This window comes from Chrysemys picta, chromosome 4 (assembly GCF_011386835.1).
Source record: "Chrysemys picta bellii isolate R12L10 chromosome 4, ASM1138683v2, whole genome shotgun sequence".
NCBI lineage: Eukaryota > Metazoa > Chordata > Testudines > Emydidae > Chrysemys > Chrysemys picta.
Window position 1 is genome coordinate 1022099 of NC_088794.1, and position 25035 is coordinate 1047133.

General features: G+C 50.7%; 1 protein-coding gene across 2 annotated transcripts; it reads right to left on the minus strand.

The window, feature by feature from the left end:
- Positions 1-1065: 1065 nt before the first annotated feature.
- On the minus strand, positions 1066-23926 carry LOC101945830 (interferon-induced very large GTPase 1-like). Of its 2 annotated transcripts, XM_065594109.1 has the most exons (9): positions 23891-23926; positions 16866-16963; positions 16397-16744; positions 15742-16026; positions 14712-14855; positions 13967-14023; positions 13790-13846; positions 13611-13667; positions 1066-5774 (listed from the first exon to the last, which is right to left on the minus strand). In XM_065594109.1, exons 2-9 carry the CDS (start codon positions 16918-16920, stop codon positions 1066-1068), a joined length of 5712 nt encoding a protein of 1903 aa, XP_065450181.1. In that variant the 5' UTR covers positions 16921-16963; positions 23891-23926. The 2 variants fall into 2 exon arrangements, with proteins under 2 accessions (XP_065450181.1, XP_065450182.1); XM_065594110.1 differs by lacking the exon at positions 13967-14023.
- Positions 23927-25035: the final 1109 nt, after the last annotated feature.

Sequence of the window (25035 nt, forward strand, 5' to 3'; positions counted from 1 at the left end):
CCCCTACCTGTACCCTGACTGCCCAAAACTTTCTCCACTCCCCCCAAAAAGCCCCCCCCGTTTCTTGACTGCCCCCTCCAGAACCTCCCTGCCCTTCTCCTGCCCCCTGGCCCCCTTACCCTGCTGCTCAGAACAGGGTGTTGGGCTCTGTGCCAGCCGGACACGTGGCTGCGCTCCCCAGCACAACAAAACCCGGTCCCTGGCCGTGCACAGTGCTGCTGGACCGGGCTGCAGGGGAGAGCTGCCGGCTCAGAATGCAGGGCAGATCCGGCTCCTCTACAGCTGCTCCGGAGTCCAGCCCGGGACTTTCCTGCAGCCCTCCCAGCCGCTCGCTCTGCTCTGCCGGGGGAGGGGGGAAATCCCGGACATTGTGAGTGCTTTACAAATTCCCCCCGGACGCTATTTTTAGCACAAAAAGGAGGACATGTCCGGGTAAATCCAGACGAATGGTAACCCTAGCCATGAGGGGTCATTGGTGTGGAACACGCAGGGAGAAACTCCCTAGAGAAAGAAGAGGCCACACAGGAACTGCACCCAGAGAGCGGGACTGTGGTTATGGCTACACTACAGAGCTTACAGCAGCACCAGTGCTGCTAGTAACACTGCTAGTTCAGATGCTCTAACCCGACGGGAGAGAGCCGCCCCTGTGAGTGGTGGTAGCTATATCGGGGGAGGGAGGAGCTCTCCCACGGACATAGCACTGTCCACACTGGCGTTTAGGTCGGTGTAACTTATGTCGCTTAGGGGGTGGTTTATTCATACCCCTTAGTGACATAACTTATACCTACCTAAGCTGTAGCGTGTACCTAGCCGGTGTGGGTTAACCCTCCCCTCTTTGTCTGCAGACCGTTCCGAGGTTCCTTTGGATTGCAAAATACCCACCCAAAGGGTTAATGGCCCAGGCTCGCCTTTCCATACCACGGGGAGGATTCCCCAGGTGTTTAAGGTAAGGAGCTGTGGGCTAGGTTAGGCAGGCTGATGAGACTGGCTGAATGTTCTCCACCACATTTCCACGGATAATACCGAGTGGCGGATGGCTCTGGAAGAAGGGTCTGTACTGCATTATTATATGTTGTAGACTGCCCTTATGCTCTCCAGGGCCTGCTCCTTGGATATTTTGACCCAGTCTTCAGGGAGATGGGCTGGTTTAGTATCGTACTGTCTGGCAAACTGGTGATTGAACTCTTTAAACACAAACTTCCAGTAATCAGAAGCCTCTGGGCTGGCGTCTGGCTGAATGCGCCAATCTGGGTAATGCTGGCGATAATCTCTGAAGGGAACCAGTTCCCCTTTTGTATCGGAATTGCTGAATGAAGCATTAGAGACCACATCAGAGGAGCATAACGAATAGTCAAGTGTTTCTGTGAGGTGATCCCTGCGTCGCCTCAGTCCCCGGGGCCGATGTACTGGTGCAGAGTGCTCTGTATGAACTGAGCCTTCTGCTTCACAGGGGACTCCGCAGAATGGACACTGCTTCCCACAGCCAAACACTCTCTTGAACAGCTCAGCCTGGGGCTTCACCTGGAACTTGGAGAGTTTCTCCTCTATGTTCACAGCTTTGAATTCTGATGCCAGGTTCTGCTCCAGCTCAGAGAGAGAGTCCTGAATGTCAGCAGAAAACTGGCTGGTATTGGCACTGGGTGTAAATTGGAAGAGCGTCGTTTCCAAACTGTCTTTGGGAAGGACTAGGTCTTTCTCTAGCAGCCTGCAAACGTTTGCTACGAAGTCAGAGACTGTGCTAGTTCCCCCATCGGTTGGTATCTCTAGAGCTCCTCTGACTTTCTCGATGATGGCGGAAAGGATCTCTGCTTCGAGAGCTTCGACACTCTCTCTGTTTCCATAGTGATCTGAAATGTCTCTCCGTATCGCTGCTTGGACAAAACTTTCATAGTCGTTAATGTATTTCATGTAGTTGCTAAAGTCCATCTCTTCCAGCAGCTTCTGTAGCACAGAGAGCTGGAAGGAGGCCCGGCTGCTGTATGCATTGGCCTTCTCACTTTTGGAAAGGTCATCTACTATCCTGATTCCCAGCCTTTTGTTAACATGTTCTGCCAGGGCAGGTTTGAGACAGCGCTCACAGAAATCCCCGGCTCTCCGCTGGCAGGGATCCTTTTCCAAGTACAGGTGTATAAATGTGGACAAATACTGAGGTTTCAGTTTCTCCAGCCGTTCCTGGAGATCATTTTCTTTGATAAAGTTTTCATGCATCTCCTGGAATGCATGGGCCGCCTCCCCCAAAATATGAAGTTTCAGCTCAACTTCAAAAGAAACTTTAGTGTGAAGCACATTCTCCTGCTGAAGCTTCTTGTTGATCATCTGCAGCAGTTCTCTGCCATAGGTCTCATCATAGTCCACTTTGGAACTCACCTTCTCTTCGATATAACGTTGGCACTTGTCCATTAAAGAACGAGCAAATTCCTCTGCTTTGTGCGGGTATTCCTGTGTGAACGATTCTCTCATGCCCCTGAAACACGTTAAATCCAAATACTCATTGTCAAAACTGAAAGATTTAATCCTGTAACTGCGCAAATTTCCTGCTTCCTGAAGTTTCTGCCTGACTGTGCTCCCTCGGTTCTCTAGGTCCTTTCTCAGCTGGAACTCTAGATCTTGGGAAACTTGGCGTTTCTTTAAACTAATGAGCTTTAACTCAGACACTGCTTCCTTCCACATCGTTTCAAATTCTACTTCCAGTTCCTTCTTCTCCAGTTTAAGTTTTCTCCTCTTGCAATCTTCCAGAAGGCTGACGACTTTCTTTTCTGTCATTCTCTTGTAGGTGGCCTGTATATTGTCTATTTTATACCTGCTTTTTTTAATAAGAATCGCTTTTTCACATTTGCTGGCTGAGTAACGTTCAAGTTCCGTCTTGAGTCTCTTTGTGCTTCTGATAAAATCTTCCCTGTACTTTTCTATCAGGTGTCGGTTTCTAGCTCCACTTTCAAAGTATCTCTGTAAACACTTCACAATCCTCTCTTCCCCTTTCTGCACTTTTTCCTGCGCCTCCTGTTTTAAGTTCCCAGCATCAGGTAGTTCATTACATGGCTGGTTCTGAATTGCCGTTTCTTGGTCACATACCCAGAGATGCATCTCCTTGCGGAGCTCCCACTCCCACTCCGAATACCTCAGACACAGCTGGTTATAGGCCTCGGCTACCAGGCTGTTTCTGAAGCTGAAGATGAAGTTCTCGTGTTTCACAGCGTTCCACAGATTCTTCACCCACTTGGTAAACAGGGGGATGTCCCTGGGGTTTCTGTTAGGTGTCCGGCTTCTCATAAAGTCAAGCAAGTATTTCTTTAGCTCATAAACACTCTCACTGTACCCCAGGTTCACTGGCGCCATGGGCGGGACTCCCTGCCACAGCCCAGGGATGTACCAGTTGTGTTTTTCCGGATCATACGCCATAATATCAGAAAAAGTCAGATCCCTGCTCAGTTTTTCCATCCTTGCTGCAGCTTTGGTCATTTCATTGAGATGTTCCAGGAAATGATTCCTGTCCCTCATGTTTTGTTCGTGGGCAGACACGTCACTGATGTTCTGATACACAAACTGGCAGTTGGGTTTGTGCCCTATTTCCTTCATCCTGAGAAAAGCATGGACCACGATTTGCAGAATGTCCTTCATTTCGCTGGTGTTCTCCATGGCCATGTTAACGATCGTTATGTCGCTTAACCCAATCACCAGTGTGGCCAGCTCATTGTCATGTTCATAACTGTCCTCCAGTTTGGCCAGCTGAGGGGCTCTCAAGCCTTCTGCGTCTATCACCAGGATAAAGTCGCAGCCCAGCTCCTGCTGAAACTTCTCTGCAACTTTAATGAGCGTCATGAAGGCTCCTCGCGTACATCGGCCGCTGCTCACGGCCAGCTGCAGGCCGAACATGGAGTTCAGCAGGGTGGATTTGCCGGTGCTCTGCACGCCCAGCACTGACAGAACCAGCAATCTGGACTTTTCCCCCAGCTTGTCATGGAGCTCGGTCAGAACATCTGTCACCCACTGCAGCGGGACGTGGGATGCGTCTCCATCGATGATCTCTAGAGCAAATCCACTCAGCATCAGGGTAGCGGCTATGCCTGGGAGATGGGTGAACTGCCTTTGGCTTTGGGCTATTTCGCCTCCCTTACACACTGAGTGTTCTGCCTCATAAAACTGCCCCAACTCCCGCATGAAATGCTCCACCCCTAAGGAACTGGCTGCAATTAATTCATCTAGCTTTGCTAGCTGCTCGGGGCTGTGGCCTGGAGTCCTGTATGTCTCCTTATATTCAGCCCGCAGTTTGGAAAGATTCTTCCTAGCAATGTGATCCAGTCTGAATTTCATCCATTTCAGGAAGTAGTGTTTTTCCACTGGAGTGAGCTGCTCTAGTGATGCCTTAAATGTCCCCATCCCGCCCGTGAGATCACGCCCGTTCTGCTGGGTCCGTAACTCCAGCAATTCCCGCCTCAGCTGAGATTTATAATCCTCTGTGGGGATTTCCCCTTGCTTCTTCATTTGACAGAGTTCTCTTTCTACTTCAGCCAGGCGTTTACATGGGACCCCTTGGAGTGTCAGTGCTCTGCCTTTGTACTCGCCAACGTCCTCTATTTCCCCAGCGATTTCGTCTGCTCTCTTTCTCGCTTCCGCACATTCCTCGCAGTCCTCGTCTACCTGGAATCCTTGTTCACGCGCTGTCACAGCCATGTCCTCTATGCTCACTGTTCTCTGGGGCTGCTTCGTCAGGTGTGCTAAGGTGTCCTGCAGCCTTGTCACAAAGTCTGAATCGTTTGCAGTGTTATCCTTCACAAGCACGTGGGACTGGGTCAGCTTCAGCAGCGGGGCCAGTTCATTGAGGAATCCCTGTGTTTTACTGGTTATAGTACTTCTGGGGTTGAGTATGAGGTATAATTTTGGTCTCAAGCTCTGCAGTGATGATAGGAGTTTGTATTTTCTCTCGCTGATATGTTCAGTGAATATAAACACAGCTGAGGAGATCTCTGCCAGGAAGCGGAACTGCAGCTGGTGGGACTCAATGTCTCCTCGCAGGTTAATAACCGCAATGGGCTCCTGGAAAGGATCCGAACTCTCCCTCCCCCCGGGGAAATACCAGGAGATCTCTACCAACCCCTCTGCGATTTCCCGAGGGACGTTCCCAGACTCCATGTCCCGATGGATGAAGAAATCGTGCTGCTGCTGAGGGGGGCTCAGGACCTTGTTAAGGATTTTGGACTTGGACAAGCTGCATCTCCCCAGCCGCACGAAGGAAAAGGTTGGCAGTGACGTGAGCACCAGGTTCTCCTCCCTGAACCCCCGGCTCTCTCGCAAGGAGAGTGGCCTCCAGTTCCTCACGATGTCCCGCATGGCCCACAGCAGGAGTGTGCACGTGGAGGTGCCCAGGGCAGGCAGCAGCAGGGGGAGGGCGAATTGGCACATGGACATCTTCAGCAGGATCTCCTGCCGCAGGAACGTGTCTGAGCAGCACAGAACGGCACAGAGCACATCCAGGGGGTTCACGCACACGCTTGGGGCTGGGCTGCTAGGAGGAATAACGGCCAAGGGTTCCTCCCCATCCTTGCTGATCCCATCGTCACCTGGTGCAGCGGGTACCAGCCTTGTGCGTCTGGCCATCCCGTTCACAGCCATGACCTTCCTGAGGAAATGCCACGGGATCTCCCCTAACGTCCGAGGGTTACTCTCTTCTAACGTCTCCGTGTTAATTTCCAGGATGTCGTCCAGTATCAGCTTTCTGCTTTGGTGTCCCTCCAGTCCCAGGCGCACTAGGAAGTCCTGGAGCGATTTCCCTTTTCCTGCAAAAACCAATACACATGTTAGTGGTGATGTTTGCATTGTCTGTGTGCCCCTCTCTCCACCCGGGTACTTCTCTCGGTTCACTCAGCTCTGTTCTGGCTTCTGCCAAAGCTATTGATGATCCTGCTGCCAGTGTGACAATGTAACTTCCATGCTTCCTCCTCCTCTCATTTCTAGCGCCCACTGAATCAAAGGAATCTGCTAATCTCCTCTATGGAAATTCATTTCTGCCCAATACAGCAACTTCATGCCTGAGAATGATCCCCTTCCCATCCCCAGTTCTCGTTTAATCCAGAACTCTCACGTCCTCCCCTTGGGCTTGTTCCATTTTTGCCTCTCTGTAAAATAATTTTCCAACCTCCAGCTGATCTTTCCACACACCTCGTCCCAGACACTGAGGCAATAGGAGCCCCTAACTGACTTTTGTAGCATTCATTATTTTATACAACTCTATCCAAATATAACAGTGTCATGTATCCAGTACGGCGCTGTGACGGAGCAGGGGAGTTACATTGGGGATGGGGGACAGCCCTTGCAGGGAGATACCTGAGCCAGGAGAGGGGTTGGGAGAAGTGACACCTTCTGGCCGGGAGACTGGACAAAGGAAAGGAGAAGCTGGGGGGAGGGGAAGAGAGCGGCTGGAGGAGTTTTTCGTTTCAGTTTGGTGTTGGGTGTTGGAACACAGGAAACCCCAAGTCTCTGGGCTCTAAGCTCCCTGCCCCCCCCCCCCGAAGGACTTGACTGAGGGGTCCTGGTTGTACCTACAAGCTCTGTTGTGGACTGCGTTCCTATTGTCCAATAAACCTTCCGTTTTACTGGCTGGCTGAGAGTCATGGTGAATCGCAGGAAGCCGGGGGTGCAGGGCCTTGTGTCCCCCCACACTCCGTGACAACTGGTGTCAGCAGTGGGATCTACTGCACCCCGTGGACGGCGCTTCCTGCAGTAAGTGACTGGGGAGCAGTAAAACGAAGGGGGATTGATGGGGACCAGGTGTGCTGAAGAGTCAGAGAGAGACGGTTCAGGGGGCGATTAACCCCTGGGAGTGTGTGACCAGTGAGAAGGATTGTTGCAGTAACAGGGTCCCCCGGGGGATCGCAGCGAGCGGTCCTGGGGCGGAGGAGTCTGCAGCTCGACCCTGGCAGAGAGGTGGTGACCTGAAGAAGGGCTGGCACACTAGGGGTCCCCCGGGAACGGTGGAAAGCGGAGAGCACAGGCCAGCGAGTGGCCAGCAGGAAGATGTATGCCAAGTGGCTTAAGAGCGACCTGGTGGAGCTGTGCAGGCAGAGGGGGCTGCGCAGTGGGAGGTCCACCAAAGAACAGCTCATTGCCCAGCTGGAGGAGAGGGATCGCTTGGATGAACTGAGCCCTATCCCTGAGGGAAGCCGCCCGGCGGATGCAGCGTGGGCCCCGGGGCCTGACCTGGCTGGGAGGGGTCAGACTGCTGCCGAGGACATCCCGAGACCCTGCCTACCTATACCTAGGGGAGGGGTTGGGGGAAGTCCAGCGAATACTGAGGGCACCCTGATCCCGGCGGCCAGCAGGGGATTGTCCCAGCGGAGCTCCCCGTCCCGGGAGCGGATGCGACTGGAATATGACAGGGAGCTGAGACGGGAAGAGTTCGAGTTAAGGCAGCAAGAACTGAAGCAGGAGCGGGAAGAGAAGGAGAAACGACGTCAGCATGAGCGGGACCAACGTCAGCATGAGCTGGAACTGGCCAGGCTGAGGAGCAGTGGGGCCCCGGCTGCGGGGAGTGAGGGGGGACCCAAGACTGCAAAGAGCTTTGATAAGTGCTTCCTGGCCCAGCGTAAGGAGCAGGAGGACATGGATACCTTCCTGACGGCCTTTGAGAATACCTGCGAGCTGCTCCAGGTTGACCCTGCAGACAGGCTCCAGTTTCTCATCCCCTCACTGGACTCCACAGCCAGGGAGATGTACAGCCGACTGAAAGGGGCGGAGACAGGGGACTACGAACTGTTCAAAAAGGCCCTGCTCCGCGAGTTTGGGCTGACCCCTGAGATGTACCGGAAAAGGTTCCGGAGTCAGCATAAAACCCGTGAGGTCACATACCTACAACTGGCCAACTGGGCGCAGGGGTATGCCCGCAACATTGGGCACTGCTCATACAGCTGGGGCCCAAACTAAAGAAGACCTGCTTGCCCTATTTGTACTGGAGCACGTGTATGAGCAGTGCCCATCCGACCTGAGGTGATGGTTGATGGACCAAAAGCCAGAGAACCCGCAGCACGCAGGCCAGCTGGCCGACGAGTTTGTGAACAGTCAGGCAGGGGATAACAGGGAGGAGTCCCAAAGGAACAGTCCCACCACAACGCAGAGAGAGAGTCACCATGGGACCTCCCAGCGGGGAAATATGGAGAACCCCCAACAAAGGGGAACACCTGGCGTCAGGTCCATCTGACCCGCTCGAGGGGACCCACGGGACATGGGCTGCTATCACTGTGACCAGAGAGGTCACATACGGGCCCAGTGCCTCAGGCTCAGGGACAGACTGAGCAGACCGAACCCACAGAGGGTTGACTGGGTAGAGACCCAGCCAGACGCGGGGCAGCATTCCCAGGCAAGTGGGGCTGGACCGAGGAGTGCCAGGAGGCTCTCTGGGCGCTGAAGGAGGCTCTGGTCAGTGGCCCAGTTCTGGCAAACCCAGACTTTGACAAGCCCTTTATGGTGTTCACCGACGCCTCAGACACAGGACTGGGGGCGGTGTTAATGCAGGAGGATAAAAAGGGGGAGAGACACCCCATCGTGTACCTGAGCAAGAAGTTGCTACCCCGGGAGCAGAACTACGCGGCCATCGAGAAGGAATGCCTGGCCATGGTGTGGGCCCTCAAGAAACTAGAGCCATATCTCTTTGGGCGTCACTTCACCGTGCACACCGACCACTCTCCCCTGACCTGGCTGCACCAGATGAAAGGAGCCAACGCCAAGCTCCTGAGATGGAGCCTGCTCCTGCAGGATTATGACATGGACGTGGTCCATGTGAAGGGACGTGACAACCTGATAGCGGACGCATTGTCCCGGAGAGGGAGCCCTGAACTTCCCCAGGTCGCTGGGCAGAGTGACCCCGCTCAGTTCAGTCTTGAAGGGGGGAGAGATGTGACGGAGCAGGGAGCGGGGCAGATTTGACCTGGGAATGTTGCAGGGGGATTGCAGTGAGGAGGGGGACTTCCCTTGAAGGAAGCTACCTGAGCTGTAACCTGAGCCAGGAAGCGGGGGTGGGGAGAATGAACACCTTCTGCCCGGGAGACGGAACAAAGGAGAGGAGGAGCTGGGGGGAGGGGAAGAGAGCGGCTGGAGGACTTTTTAGTTTCAGTTTGGTGTTGGGTGGTGGAACGCAGGGAACCCAAGTCTCTGGGGTCTAAGCTCCCTGCCCCCCCCCAGAAGGACTTGATTGAGAGGTCCTGGTTGTCAGGGCCAGCTCTGGCTTTTTTGCCGCCCCAGGCGGAAAAACCTCCCCCCGTTCCCCCAGCGGGGAGCACAGCAGAGGAGGGCGCCGAGCCCGGCTGCGGGCCCCGCTCTCCCTGACCGGCCGGAGCGCTGGGAGGAGGGCAGAGAGCCCGGCCGGGGTCCCGCTCTCCCCGGCGGCAGGAATGCTGGGGGGAGGGCGGCGAGCCCAGTCGCGGCCCCGCTCTCGGGCCTGAGCGCCGCCCCCCTCCAGGTGCCACCCCAAGCACATGCTTGGTGGGCTGGTCCCTGGAGCTGGCCCTGCTGGTTGTACCTACAAGCTCTGCTGTAGACTGCGTTCCTATCGTCCAATAAACCTTTGGTTTTACTGGCTGGCTGAGAATCACGGTGAATCCCAGGAAGAGGAGTGTAGGGCCCTGACTCCCCGACTCTCCGTGACAGGCGCATACTGTCTGCACAATTACATTACAAACTGCAATAAAAATGCTACTTTGGTTGCAAAGTCGAGCCCATGCGACTTTCATCCAGCCCCCTTGTATGCATTATGATACAGCATTTCATTACAGGACCACAGACTGTTTTTCCACAGGCCCCCTGCTTCATTCCATGTGCAGCGTGTGCATCCTCCAATTTGCTCCATTACCCCAGAATGAAGAGACCCCCCTGCTCCGTGTTATCCCCCAAAATCTTTGCGTGCTGTTAGTTTGATAGTTGTTAATAGTTATACATTAGGATACACCTAGGAATCCCCACCCCCTTTTTTTTTCTATCATCTATTTCTGAGCCTTCCGGGTTTGCCCTGGCACCAGAACCAGGCTGGGCCAGGAACCCCACACAGCTGTGCATTGTGACCAGCCAGCCACCCAGAACTGGACGTGCAGAGCCACCGCGTCCTCTGCCCAGGGGAGACTCGTTCCCAGCTCGCTGGGCAGTGTGCAAAGCTTTCACAACCCGGACTCATCAGGCCTGTTAGCATCGGCTCCAGGCTCATCTCACTGGCTGTGCCACAGCCTGAACAGCCCTCAACAACATTCGCTCAGCTCTCAACTCCCATCCGGGCTTCAGCACCAGGCACCTCCTGCCGGGGCTAGAGAGCAGGGTCACCACAGACCCCCTCTAGTGCCGGGGCAAATAGCTGGGGCCATCAGCACTCACTCGGAGGGAGTGGGGGGAGGGCCTGTGTCTCCTACCTCCTGCTGCTGCATTTCCAGCACCACCTGCCAATACCACCACCCCCAGCTGCTCCTCTGGCCCCAACCCCCAGCTGGCACCAAGTCTTGCTGTCACACCATCGGCACCAAGCGAGGACCCCTGACGCTCATTGACCCTGTCTTTGGACCTTGGCACCAGTGCCTGGGTGGGGTTGGGGGTTGTGTTAACCAAACTGTGCTGTTATGGGTTGAGGGTAACACCGCCTTACGTTTGGGACGAAGGAAAGGATGTGCCGCAAGAGGCACTCACACACCCTCCTACACACACGTCTTCCACAAGGGTTGTGTAGCTCAGCACCAGGGAGTGTCTGCTCCCAAGTGTGTGACTGGACAGAGAAGCAAACTCCCTTTATCTCAACGGATCAGATATGAACAGCTGACACTTAACTCTTTATTCCCCTCATTTGAAACCACTGGCGTGTGCGTGTGTGTAGTCAGCCCCAGCCTGAACTCAGTATTTATGTAGGGGTTTAAAATAACACATTAATGAGCAGTGAGATGGCAAAACTCCTGGATGACCCAAAATTATGTAGGTTCAAGCCCAGAGAAAACAATGGGCAGCAGGATGGTGAATACAATGCAGTGTAACTAATTTTAAACTAAAAAGAGGACGGTCGAAACAACAGACTGGATTTCTACATAGAGTGCTTCCGTCGACGTGCAAAGGCTGAAATTGTGGAAAAGCAACATCACTTGCCACATAACCTCAGCCATGCTGAACACAACGCCATCTACAGCCTCAGAAACAACCCTGACATCATAATCAAAAAGGCTGACAAAGGAGGTGCTGTCGTCATCATGAATAAATTGGAATATGACCAGGAGGCTGCTAGACAGCTCTCTAACACCACATTCTACAGGCCATTATCCTCTGATCCCACTGAGGATTACCTAAAGAAACTACACCATCTGCTAAAAAAACTCCCTGACAAAGCACAGGAACAAATCTGTACAGACACATGCCTAGAACCCCGACCAGGGGTATTCTATTTGCTACCCAAGATCCATAAACCTGGATATCCTGGACGCCCCATCATCTCAGGCATTGGCACCCTAACATCAGGCTTGTCTGGTTATGTAGACTCTCTCCTCAGACCCTACGCTACCAGCACTCCCAGCTATCTTCGAGACACCACTGACTTCCTGAGGAAACTACAATCCATCGGTGATCTTCCAGAAAACACCATCCTGGCCACTATGGACGTAGAAGCCCTCTACACCAATATTCCACACAAAGATGGACTACAAGCTATCAGGAACAGTATCCCTGATAATATCACAGCTAACCTGGTGGCTGAACTTTGTGATTTTGTCCTCACCCACAACTATTTCACATTTGGGGACAATATATACCTTCAAGTCAGCGGCACTGCTATGGGTACCCGCATGGCCCCACAATATGCCAACATTTTTATGGCTGACTTAGAACAACGCTTCCTTAGCTCTCGTCCCCTAACGCCCCTACTCTACTTGCGCTACATTGATGACATCTTCATCATCTGGACCCATGGAAAAGAAGCCCTTGAGGAATTTCACCATGATTTCAATAATTTCCATCCCACCATCAACCTCAGCCTAGATCAATCCACACAAGCGGTCCATTTCCTGGACACTACTGTGCTAATAAGCGATGGTCACATAAATACCACCCTATACCGGAAACCTACTGACCGCTACACTTACCTACATGCCTCCAGCTTCCATCCAGGACACACCACACGATCCATTGTCTACAGCCAAGCTCTAAGATATAACCGCATTTGCTCCAATCCCTCGGATAGAGACAAGCACCTACAAGATCTCTATCAAGCATTCTTAAAACTACAATACCCACCTGCTGAAGTGAAAAAACAGATTGACAGAGCCAGACGAGTACCCAGAAGTCACCTCCTACAAGACAGGCCCAACAAAGAAAATAACAGAACACCACTAGCTGTCACCTTCAGCCCCCAACTAAAACCTCTCCAGCGCATCATCAGAGATCTACAACCTATCCTGAAAGATGATCCTTTACTCTCACAGATCTTGGGAGACAGACCTGTCCTCGCTTACAGACAACCCCCCAACCTAAAGCAAATACTCACCAGCAACCACACATCACTGAACAAAACCACTAACCCAGGAACCTATCCTTGTAACAAACCCCGATGTCAACTCTGTCCACATATCTATTCCAGTGACATCATCATAGGACCTAATCACATCAGCCATACCATCAGGGGCTCGTTCACCTGCACATCTACCAATGTGATATATGCCATCATGTGCCAGCAATGCCCCTCTGCCATGTACATTGGCCAAACCGGACAGTCTCTACGCAAAAGAATTAATGGACACAAATCTGACATCAGGAATCAAAATACTCAAAAACCAGTGGGAGAACACTTTAACCTGTCTGGTCATTCAGTGACAGACCTGCGGGTGGCTATATTACAACAGAAAAACTTCAAAAACAGACTCCAACGAGAAACTGCTGAGCTAGAATTGATATGCAAACTAGACACAATCAACTCCGGTTTGAATAAGGACTGGGAATGGTTGGGCCATTACAAACATTGAAATCTATCTCCCCTTGTAAGTATTCTCACACTTGTTATCTAACTGTCTGTCTGTGCTGGGCTAGCTTGATTATCACTTCAAAAGTTTTTTTCTCTTAATTAATTGGCCTCTCAGAGGTGGTAAGACAACTCCCACCTGTTTATGCTCTCTGTATGTGTGTATATATATCTCCTCAATATATGTTCCATTCTATATGCATCCGAAGAAGTGGGCTATAGTCCACGAAAGCTTATGCTCTAATAAATTTGTTAGTCTCTAAGGTGCCACAAGTCCTCCTGTTCTTCTTTTTGCGGATACAGACTAACACGGCTGCTACTCTGAAACCTTATTTAGGAATGCTCATTTTCTCTGCCCAGGCCTGCTGCGCGGCTAGTGTGTGCGGGGAACCTGCAAACGTTGCCTTGGGATGCATTTCAGAGGAAGGTACTGTGGACCTGACTGATGCTCTATCTTCCCCTGTCTTGTTGTTGAGAAAGACTGTCCGATCTCCCTTCCTTAGTTCATTGCACACGTGGGTACTGAACGTTTCCACTCACAGGATACGATCAGATAACAGTTCAAACAGGGACAGCAGACAGCTCACTGGGTAGCTTGAGGCTAGTCCCAGTCCCAGACCTGTGTAGAACCCAGCGGTGGGGCGCTTACCTTCAGCCTCATTCTGCAGGGAAACCTCGTCCTCTTCACTGTAGCGTTCATGTGGAGCTGAAACCAAGAACACAGCCCTGAGCCAGAGTGTGGTGACCTGTCGCCGCACCGCGTGTTACCTGCGCTATTGCAGCCTTCGCGTAAAGAACGAGTCTCAGAATTCAGTGTCAAATACTTACCTCCATGCTCACGCTCCAGCAGGACATCCGTCTCTGCACCGTGCTGGTCATGTGGAGCTGAAACCAAGAACACAAATCTGAGCAATAGTGTGGTGACCCGTTGCTGCACAGTGTGTAACATGCGCTATTGCAGCCTTCATGTGACGGAGTCACAGAATTCAGCTCTGGGGTATTTACCATTGCAGTCTGTCTGCAGGCGAACCTCATCTTCTGCACTGTAGCATACAGGAGTATCTGAAATTAAGAGCATAACCCTGAGCCAGAACATGGTAACCCATTATCGTATGGTACAGTCAGACTGTGTTACACGCTTCCTGCAAAGAATGCTTCACAGCTCATCACTTGTGTTTGCCTAACTGCAGACTCTGTAGGTTACAATATTTCCTACAGGTAGCATCTGATTGCAGATCGTGCCCACTCTTGGCCCCGTGAAGTGACTGTCTCAGGGAAATTACCTGACTGACTATCCTAGAAGTATGAGGTATCGAAACCTGCCAGCAACTCCTCTGATGGACTCATTGAGGGATTGGTCCCCAGTGCGTTCACCTGGCTGCAGTGGGAAGCCTCTGAGTATCTTCTGGAAAAGAGCAGGTGGATTCCCTGCTCGCTAGTTCCCAGTGTTCCCTTTCCAGACCGATGGATGGGTCATGTACCAGAAGAAGACTTTGTCCTTATTGGTAAATTTGTCTAACAGCAGATCCATTAGTCTGAATCCTCTCGCCCTCCCCTCTTTGTAGACACATTATTAATTCCAACCCTCACAACTATCTCCTGGGCGGGTGATGTTTACGGGAGGGGAACATTTGGGTGCCCCACCTGCTCATCACTGGGCTGCCTACTCAGTGGTTCGTTATCCAGACAAATGGATCCCCTGGGAAGAAGAAGAAAAACGTAGCATGGACTAGTTCTCCACCGCTGTTACCTTTCTGAGAGCTCCGTCTTCTTCTCCGGTACATATAGACTCCAACACCTACCACAACCGTTACTACCACGCCTACGATGGCAAAAATCCAAGCGTTGCTGCGGCCAGAGCTCTCCGCCGCAGTCTTGTTCTCCCTCACCAAGGCTGCGTTTGGAGAGGTTAAAGGTAAGCTGTGGAGGGCTCAGGATACAGACTGTGATCAAATACTAGGCATGTGGGATCATTTCGCAATGGTACTGAAAAGACTTTGAGGACTGGATCTCCTGCCAGTGCATAGTCATTCAGGCCTGGCCTACGCTTCAAATTTAGTCAACGCAGCTTCGGCACTCGGGTGTGAAAATGCACAGCCCTGAGCGCTGCCGCTATGCCGAGCTAGCCCCCGGTGTAGATGCTGCTGGGCTGACAGATGAATGCGTCCCTCAACCTGGCTACCGTCGCTCAGGGAGGTGGCGCTCCACCAGTGACAGAAAACCCCTTCCATCGGCACAGGCTGTATCTGCACGACAGGGTTATTCTGACAGAGCTCCAGCACCCTGGCGATGTCACTAGTCCCCGTAGCATAGACATGGCCTCAGACAGCGGCAGGTGGGGAGTCTCCCGGGGAAGAGAGGACTCTATCACTCACCAGAATGAGCATGGAGTCCCTAGCCCGCATGGGAGAGGGAATGGCCCCATATGGTGTCAAAGTGTAAAAACACCTCTTTTCCCAGCAAGCCAGCCTTGATTCCTGGCAGCATCAGCTCAGCCCATCACAGAGAAAAACGGAGTCCCAGGAGCTCACTGCATCCTGGTTTTTCCTTCCGGACACAGCCTGCAAACCGCAACGTGCTGTTTGCTGTGGGCCGAGGTTAAAGTTCCTGCCACAACCTCCCCCTGGCAACTTTCAGACAAGCCACAGTTTGATCCTGTGCCCAAATGAAACCCTTCCCTGCCTTCCACCCCAGAGGTGGCTGCATGTCTGCGGTGCCCTGTCTACCCTGTGTATCAGGGAGGGTGCACCCCAGCGCTGGCCGAGGCTTGTCACTGTTACCTGTAACTCTCTCACAGACGCTCAGGTTCTGATTAAAGGGGGCGTGGATCAGAGAGCAGCAGAAGGTGCTGTCCTCAGGGCCGGTCACCACCAGGCGGCTCTGCACCTCGAACACTCCCTCACTGCCCCGACGAAGTTCTGCCGGCTCCGACTGGTTCAGCCTGTTTCTGTTCCCATCGTGCCATGTTATTTCAGCCTTGGGATAGCCCCCCCTGGACTTGCACTGCAGGGTCATCTCGCCCTCCTCCCAGGAAAGGAGTGTGACCTGGGGGGGTTCGTATGGCGCTGAAAAGCAAGATCTCTGGTTAGCCTTCGTGGGCACGGACCATTGAGCAGCCAACAACCTGATAGAGCCCAGTTCACGGCAGGGCTCAGCGGCAGTATCCTCCTTAAACCTCCGAGCCTGGCCAGTTCCTTGCATTGCATCCAGACAGCACGACGGACCAGCGCACCCCACCAGCTCCCGAGGAGCACTCAATGGTGCCGTCCTTGTTATTAGAATCAGGTCGAGTCTCGCTGCCTTGGAGAAGGGGTGACAGTAGCTCTTTCTGCAGAGTCACGCTCCTCTCACAAATGGAGCCCAGAGCACCCTGCAGACCTAGCTAACCCACCTCTAGTTTTGCTGCACTCGCTGGGCAGAGCATGGTCCGTTTACCTGACACATGGAGGATGACGCTCCCAATGACCACGTCCTGGCTGTTCACTATGATGCACCTGTATTCCCCGCTGTCTGACGGCCGCACCTGGCTGAGGTTCAGGGAGGCCACCCCTTCACTGAGCTCTTGGAGAAAGAGCTTCGTCCGACCCTTGAACTCCACCTCCTGGTCCTCCAGCCTGTCGGCCCCATCGTAGTAGCTGTGCACCACGGAGCCCTCCTCGTCTCGGAAGACGTGCCAGTGGATGCGGAGTCTGTTCAGCACAAAGTCTGAGGACAGCTTGAATCTGCAGCTGAGGGTGACGTCCTCCCCTGCTCTGGAGTGGATGTTTGATTTGTCACTCGGCTCTGGGAGAAGGAGAACGTGGTGTTATAGACTCCACACACGGCCGTGGGTTTGGTTTTATGTCCATGCCGGTATCGCTCTGTCACATACCACAGCCCCCTGGGCTCCTGCTTTGTAACTCACCCGATCCTGCAGTGACACATCCCAGGAGCACAGGAAACCAGACCACTCGTAGCATCTCTGGAGGACAGCACAGGGTACCGGGAGCCCTTGCTGTATTCCTAAAAGAGAGCGAATCGGCTTATGGACACGTTAACCCTTACAGCACTGGGGACAAGAACTGGTCTGCTGCCCTCAGCCAATTACACAGGGCAACTGAAGAGGAGGAAATTCATAGAACCGTAGCAACGTAGGCCCAGAAGGAACCTCAGTCGGATGTATGGTCCCGCCACCTGCCCTGAGGCAGGACTGAGTGTTATCTACAATACTTCATGCGCGGGTCCTTCCATTCCCATCCTCCCCCAGACAAGCACCTGGCCCCCAATTGCTCCACCCCAGTGAGATGCTGCATCCCCAGTCAATTCCCCTTTGCTTCATAAAATCATAGACTATCAGGGTTGGAAGGGCCCTCAGGAAGTCATCTAGTCCAACCCCCTGCTCAAAGCAGGACCAACTAAATCATCCCAGCCAGGGCTTTGTCAAGCCTGACCTTAAAAACCTCTAAGGAAGGAAACTCCACCACCTCCCTAGGGAACCCATTCCAGTGCTTCACCACCCTCCTAGTGAAGAACTTTTTCCTAATATCCAACCTAAACGTCCCCCACTGCAACTTGAGACCATTGCTCCTTGTTCTGTCATCTGCCACCACTGAGAACAGCCGAGCTCCATTCTCTTTGGAACCCCCCTTCAGGTAGTTGAAAGCAGCTATCAAATCCCCCCTCATTCTTCTCTTCTGGAGACTAAACAATCCCAGTTCCCTCAGCCTCTCCTCATAAGTCATGTGCTCCAGCCCCCTAATCATTTTTGTTGCCCTCCGCTGGACTCTTTCCAATTTTTCCACATCCTTCTTGTAGCGTGGGGCCCAAAACTGGACACAGTATTCCAGATGAGGCCTCACCAATGTCGAATAGAGGGGAACGATCACGTCCCTCGATCTGCTGGCAATGCCCCTACTTATACAGCCCAAAATGCCGTTAGCCTTCTTGGCAATGAGGGCACACTGTTGACTCATATCCAGCTTCTCGTCCACTGTAACCCCTAGGTCCTTTTCTGCAGAACTGCTGCCTAGCCATTCGGTCCCTAGTCTGTAGCAGTGCATGGGATTCTTTTCTGTCCTAAGTGCAGGACTCTGCACTTGTCCTTGTTGAACCTCATCAGGTTTCTTTTGGCCCAATCCTCTCATTTGTCTAGGTCCCTCTGTATCCTATCCCTACCCTCCAGCGTATCTACCACTCCTCCCAGTTTAGTGTCATCTGCAAACTTGCGGAGAGTGCAGTCCACGCCATCCTCCAGATCATTAATGAAGATATTGAACAAAACTGACCCCAGGACCGACTCTTGGGGCCCTCCGCTTGAAACCGGCTGCCAACTAGACATGGAGCCATTGATCACTACCCGTTGAGCCCGACGATCTAGCCAGCTTTCTATCCACCTTACAGTCCATTCATCCAGCCCATACTTCTTTAACTTGGCGGCAAGAATACTGTGGGAGACCGTATCTAGGGTGACCAGATGTCCCGATTTTATAGGGACAGTCCTGATTTTTTGGGTCTTTTTCTTATATAGGCTCGTATTACCCCCCACCCCCGTCCCGATTTTTCACACTTGCTGTCTGGTCACCCTAACCATATCAAAAGCTTTGCTAAAGTCAAGGAATAACACATCCACTGCTTTCCCCTCATCCACAGAGCCAGTTATCTCCTCACAGAAGGCAATTAGGTTAGTCAGGCATGACTTGCCCTTGGTGAATCCATGCTGACTGTTCCTGATCACTTTCCTCTCCTCTAAGTGCTTCATAATTGATTCCTTGAGGACCTGCTCCATGATTTTTCCAGGGACTGAAGTGAGGCTGACTGGCCTGTAGTTCCCCGGATCCTCCTTCTTCCCTTTTTCAAAGATGGGCACTACATTAGCCTTTTTCCAATCATCTGGGACCTCCCTCGATCACCATGAGTTTTCAAAGATAATGGCCAATCACATCTGCCAACTCCTTTAGCACCCTCGGATGCAGCGCATCTGGCCCCATGGACTTGTGCACGTCCAGTTTTTCTAAATAGTCCCGAACCACTTCTTTCTCCACAGAGGGCTGGTCACCTTCTCCCCATATTGTGCTGCCCAGTGCAGCAGTCTGGGAGCTGACCTTGTTCGTGAAGACAGAGGCAAAAAAATCATTGAGTACATTAGCTTTTTCCACATCCTCTGTTACTAGGTTGCCTCCCCCATTCAGTAAGGGGCCCACACTTTCCTTGACTTTCTTCTTGTTGCTAACATACCCGAAGAAACCCTTCTTGTTACTCTTAACATCTCTTGCTAGCTGCAACTCCAAGTGTGATTTGGCCTTCCTGATTTCACTCCTGCACGCCTGAGCGATATTTTTATACTCCTCCCTGGTCATTTGTCCAATCTTCCACTTCTTGTAAGCTTCTTTTTTGCGTTTAAGGTCAGCAAGGATTTCACTGTTTAGCCAAGCTGGTCGCCTGCCATATTTACTATTCTTTCTACACATCGGGATGGTTTGTTCCTGCAACCGCAATAAGGATTCTTTAAAATACAGCCAGCTCTCCTGGACCCCTTTGCCTTCATGTTATTCTCCCAGGGGATCCTGCCCATCTGTTCCCTGAGGGAGTCAAAGTCTGCTTTTCTGAAGTCCAGGGTCCGTATTCTGCTGCTCTCCTTTCTTCCGAAAGCTGACCGCTGCAGAGGAGCATGTGGCTCAGACAGAGACTTCTCTTAGGGGAGAGTCTAATGATAGAGAATCTCCAGGTTCTAGTCAGGAGCAGAGGATGGAGGAGGAGGATAATGTAAGGGCCAGATCAGATGAGAAACATTCACAAAAAAAAAGAATCCGACACACCAGAAAAGAGCAGACAAACAGTGACAAGTTTTTAAAGTGCTTGTACACAAATGCTAGAAGTCTAAAGAATAAGATGGGTGAACTAGAGTGCCTCGTGATAAAGGAGGATATTGATATAATAGGCATCACAGAAACCTGGTGGACTGAGAGCAATCAATGGGACACAATCATTCCGGGGTACAAAGTATATTGGAAGGACAGAACAGGTCGTGCGGGGGTGTGGGGGGAGAGTGGCACTATATGTGAAAGAAAATGTACAATCAAATGAAGTAAAAATCTTAAGCAAATCTCTATGGATAGAAATGTCATTCTCTAATAAGAATATAACATTAGGGATCTATTATCGACCACCTGACCAGGACAGTGATAGTGATGATGAAATGCTAAGGCAAATTAGAGAGGCTATCAAAATTAAGAACTCAGTAATAGTGGGGGATTTCAATTATCCCCATATTGACTGGGAACATTTCACTTCAGGACGAAATGCAGAGATAAAATTTCTCGATACTTTAAATGACTGCTTCATGGAGCAGCTGGTACAGGAACCCACAAGGGGAGAGGCAACTCTAGATTTAGTCCTGAGTGGAGCGCAGGATCTGGTCCAAGAGGTAACTATAGCAGGACCGCTTGGAAATAGTGACCATAATACAATAGCGTTCAACATCCCTGTGGTGGGAAGAACATCTCAACAGCCCAACACTGTGGCATTTAATTTCAAAAGGGGGAACTATGCAAAAATGAGGGGGTTAGTTAAACAGAAGTTAAAAGGTACAGTGACTCAAGTGAAATCCCTGCAAGCTGCATGGGCGCTTTTTAAAGACACCGTAATAGAGGCCCAACTTCAATGTAGACCCCATATTAAGAAACACAGTAAAAGAACTAAAAAAGAGCCACCGTGGCTTAACAACCATGTAAAAGAAGCAGTGAGAGATAAAAAGACTTCCTTTAAAAAGTGGAAGTCAAATCCTAGTGAGGTAAATAGAAAGGAGCATAAACACTGCCAAATTAAGGGCAAGAATGTAATAAGAAAAGCCAAAGAGGAGTGTGAAGAACGGCTAGCCAAAAACTCCAAAGGTAATAACAAAATGTTTTTTAAGTACATCAGAAGCAGGAAGCCTGCTAAACAACCAGTGGGGCCCCTGGACAATCGAGATGTTAAAGGAGCGCTTAAAGACGATAAAGTCATTGCGGAGAAACTAAATGGATTCTTTGCTTCAGTTTTCACGGCTGAGGATGTTAGGGAGATTCCCAAACCTGAGCCGGCCTTTGTAGGTGACAAATCTGAGGAACTGTCACGGATTGAAGTGTCACTAGAGGAGGTTTTGGAATTAATTGATAAACTTAACATTAACAAGTCACCGGGACCAGATGGCATTCATCCAAGAGTTCTGAAAGAACTCAAATGTGAAGTTGCAGAACTGTTAACTAAGGTTTGTAACCTGTCCTTTAAATCGGCTTCTGTACCCAATGACTGGAAGTTAGCCAATGTAACGCCAATATTTAAAAAGGGCTCTAGAGGTGATCCCGGCAATTACAGACCAGTAAGTCTAACGTCTGTACCGGGCAAATTAGTCGAAACAATAGTTAAGAATAAAATTGTCCGACACATAGAAAAACAAACTGTTGAGCAATAGTCAGCATGGTTTCTGTAAAGGGAAATCGTGTCTTACTAATCTATTAGAGTTCTTTGAAGGGGTCAACAAACATGTGGACAAGGGGGATCCAGTGGACATAGTGTACTTAGATTTCCAGAAAGCCTTTGACAAGGTCCCTCACCAAAGGCTCTTACGTAAATTAAGCTGCCATGGGATAAAAGGGAAGGTCCTTTCATGGATTGAGAACTGGTTAAAAGACAGGGAACAAAGGGTAGGAATTAATGGTAAATTCTCAGAATGGAGAGGGGTAACTAGTGGTGTTCCCCAAGGGTCAGTCCCGGACCGATCCTATTCAACTTATTCATAGATTCATAGATTCTAGGACTGGAAGGGACCTCGAGAGGTCATCGAGTCCAGTCCCCTGCCTGCATATTCATAAATGATCTGGAGAAAGGGGTAAACAGTGAGGTGGCAAAGTTTTCAGATGATACTAAACTGCTCAAGAAAGTTAAGTCCAAAGCAGACTGTGAAAAACTTCAAAAAGATCTCACAAAACTAAGTGATTGGGCAACAAAATGGCAAATGAAATTTAATGTGGATAAATGTAAAGTAATGTACATTGGAAAAAATAACCCCAACTATACATACAATATGATGGGGGCTAATTTAGCTACAACAAGTCAGGAAAAAGATCTTGGAGTCATCGTGGATTGTTCTCTGAAGATGGCCGCGCAGTGTGCCGAGGCGGTCTAAAAAGCAAACAGGATGTTAGGAATCATTAAAAAGGGGATAGAGAATAAGACGGAGAATATATTATTGCCCTTATATAAATCGATGGTACGCCCTCATCTCGAATACTGCGTACAGATGTGGTCTCCTCATCTCAAAAAAGATATACTGGCACTAGAAAAGGTTCAGAAAAGGGCAACTAAAATGATTAAGGGTTTGGAACGGGTCCCATATGAGGAGAGATTAAAGAGGCTAGGACTCTTCAGCTTGGAAAAGAGGAGACTAAGGGGGGATATGATAGAGGTCTATAAAATCATGAGTGATGTGGAGAAAGTGGATAAGGAAAAGTTATTTACTTATTCCCATAACACAAGAACTAGGGGTCACCAAATGAAATTAATGGGCAGCAGGTTTAAAACAAATACAAGGAAGTTCTTCATGCAGCGCACAGTCAACTTGTGGAACTCCTTGCCTGAGAAGGTTGTGAAGGCTAGGACTATAACAGCGTTTAAAAGAGAACTGGATAAATTCATGGTGGTTATGTCCATTAGTGGCTATTAGCCAGGACGGGTAAGGAATGGTGTCCCTGGCCTCTGTCTGTCAGAGGGTGGAGATGGATGGCAGGAGAGAGATCACTTGATCATTGCCTGTTAGGTTCACTCCCTCTGGGGCACCTGGCATTGGCCACTGTCGGTAGACAGGATACTGGGCTAGATGGACCTTTGGTCTGACCCGGTATGGCCGTTCTTATGTTATGTTCTTATGTTCCTTGTGTCAGGATCCTGAACTCGACCATCTCATGGTCACTGCCTCCCAGGTTCCCATCCACTTTTGCTTCCCCTACTAATTCTTCCCGGTTTGTGAGCAGCAGGTCAAGAAAAGCTCTGCCCCTAGTTGGTTCCGCCAGCACTTGCACCAGGAAATTGTCCCCTACACTCAGGGCCGGCTCCAGGCACCAGCTTAACAAGCAGGTGCTTGGGGCGGCCAAGGGAGAGGGGCGGCACCTGTGGCAATTCGGGGGCTGCAGGTCCCTCGCTCCCTCTAGGAGCAAAGGACCTGCTGCTGAACTGCCACCGCCGATCACGGCTTTTTTTTTTTTTTTTTTGCTTGGGGTGGCAGAAATGCTGGAGCCGGCCCTGCCTACACTTTCCAAAAACTTCCTGGATTGTCTGTTCCCGCCCACCTCCCCTCTTCAGCCTCCGGCTCATCTCCCAGCTCCACTATTCCCACCTGCCGGTGCACTTCTGTCCTGCTGCCTCTGGGCCGCCTTGGGCTGTCTTGTCTCTGGATGCGCTGATTTCCACACACTCGCAGCCCAATGACCTTAAAGAAACCCGTTTTGTTCTTCTTTTATTTATGGGGAAATTAGCCCATTTTAGGTGCCAGGGCCAAAGTCTAAAGCAGATGGGAATATCTCCCTATCAGAGAAAGAGTGGCTACACTTGCTAGTTTGGGCTGCATTATCTGTGTCTCCAGAGGTCTCAACACCATACAGCAGTAAGCTACATCCACAGTTTTTAATATAAAAAATTTTCTTCCCATTCACATTAATTTTTATGGAGAATGGATACAGTATATCATTACAATCCAACTTCTATTTTACTGTTATTAAATCATTTTAAAACAACATGAAGATGCAGCTATCTGGAAAGTCCAGAGCAAAGTGCTAAGGATAATTACTCTCCTGATTTAGATAAAACTTCTATGTCCTGCAGTTACAGTGTACTTTCACCCACTGGTGCAGGGGAGACGTCATTACTTAGGAGAACAGCTAGTCAGCAGCTGTGGCGAATATTGCCTAGAAAACTCACCAGCCTTCAAAACAGGATATGATCAATGACTAAATACTGAGGGGGGATGTCTAGCAGGAGTTGCAGGGTTCAGGATCTCTTCTTAGTTAACATCTTCGTTCGGGATCTGGAAGAAGGGGACAAACAACCCTTAAAATACAATTCACCGTTGATATTTGTAACCACGCCTCTTACTGTTCAGGTTGCTCGGCTCAGCGGCTCTCAACCTTTCCAGACGACTGTCCCCCTTTCAGGAGGCTGATTGGTCACGTTCCCCAAGTTTCACTTCACTTAACAACTTGCTTACAAAATCGGACATGAAAATACACAAGTGTCACAGACACTGTTACCGAACAGTTGCTGACTTTCTCATTTTTACCATATCATTCTAAAATAAATCCATTGGCCTAGAAATATTGTGTAGTACACAGAGCAGCATAAACAAGTCATTGTCTGTATGAAATTGAGTTTGTACTGACTTCGCTAGTGCTTGTTATGTTGCCTGTAGTAAAACTAGGTAAATCTCTAGATGAGTTGCTGTACCCCCTGGAAGACCCCTGCCTACCCCCAGGGTACCATCCCCCTGGCTGAGAACCACTGGCTCAGCTCCCCTTTTCCATAATACTGTTTGATGAGGGATATTGCAGCCTGCTCAGTTCCACAGACCTTGTATCTCGCTGTGGGGAGCCCCCTGCTCCCCATTAGGGTCACATGCTTAACTCTCAGTTCCAGACACTTTCAGTCCTGGAGCAGGAAGGAATGGGGAGGAAATACGGCTACACCAGGGCAAGAGAGAGGACCCACGCCCTGTATTGTGGCAATGCACATACACCAGGTGACAGAGGTAAGGCAGAGCAGGTAACATTAACACTGGCATTTCTGAACTCTGAATACGCAACCACCAACCGTACCACTTCTACATGGGGTTTCGGAACAGAGGAGAGCGGGTTTATGTCAATAAAACACCGGAAGTTACTGAACAGAGAGAAACAACAGAACCATCTTTGAGACCGAGCCAGCAAAGTAGCTCAAAGGGTGACCATACACCCCACTTTGGCTGGGACAGTCCCTTTTCTAAGCCCTGTCCCGGCCGTTCTGGCTTTTTTGGCCAAAGTGGGCATTTGTCCTGTTTGCGCTTACCAATCTGATCAGTTGGGAACAGCAAA

Excerpts from the sequence above, each read along its gene's own strand:
- LOC101945830 (XM_065594109.1), bottom strand. The coding sequence starts at position 16,920 with ATGCTACGAGTGGTCTGGTTTCCTGTGCTCCTGGGATGTGTCACTGCA. Across the intron at positions 16,027-16,396 it reads CGTCATCCTCCATGTGTCAG|CGCCATACGAACCCCCCCAG; the intron begins GTAAACGGACCA and ends CTTGCTTTTCAG. Across the intron at positions 13,668-13,789 it reads GCTGGAGCGTGAGCATGGAG|CTCCACATGAACGCTACAGT; the intron begins GTAAGTATTTGA and ends TCTTGGTTTCAG.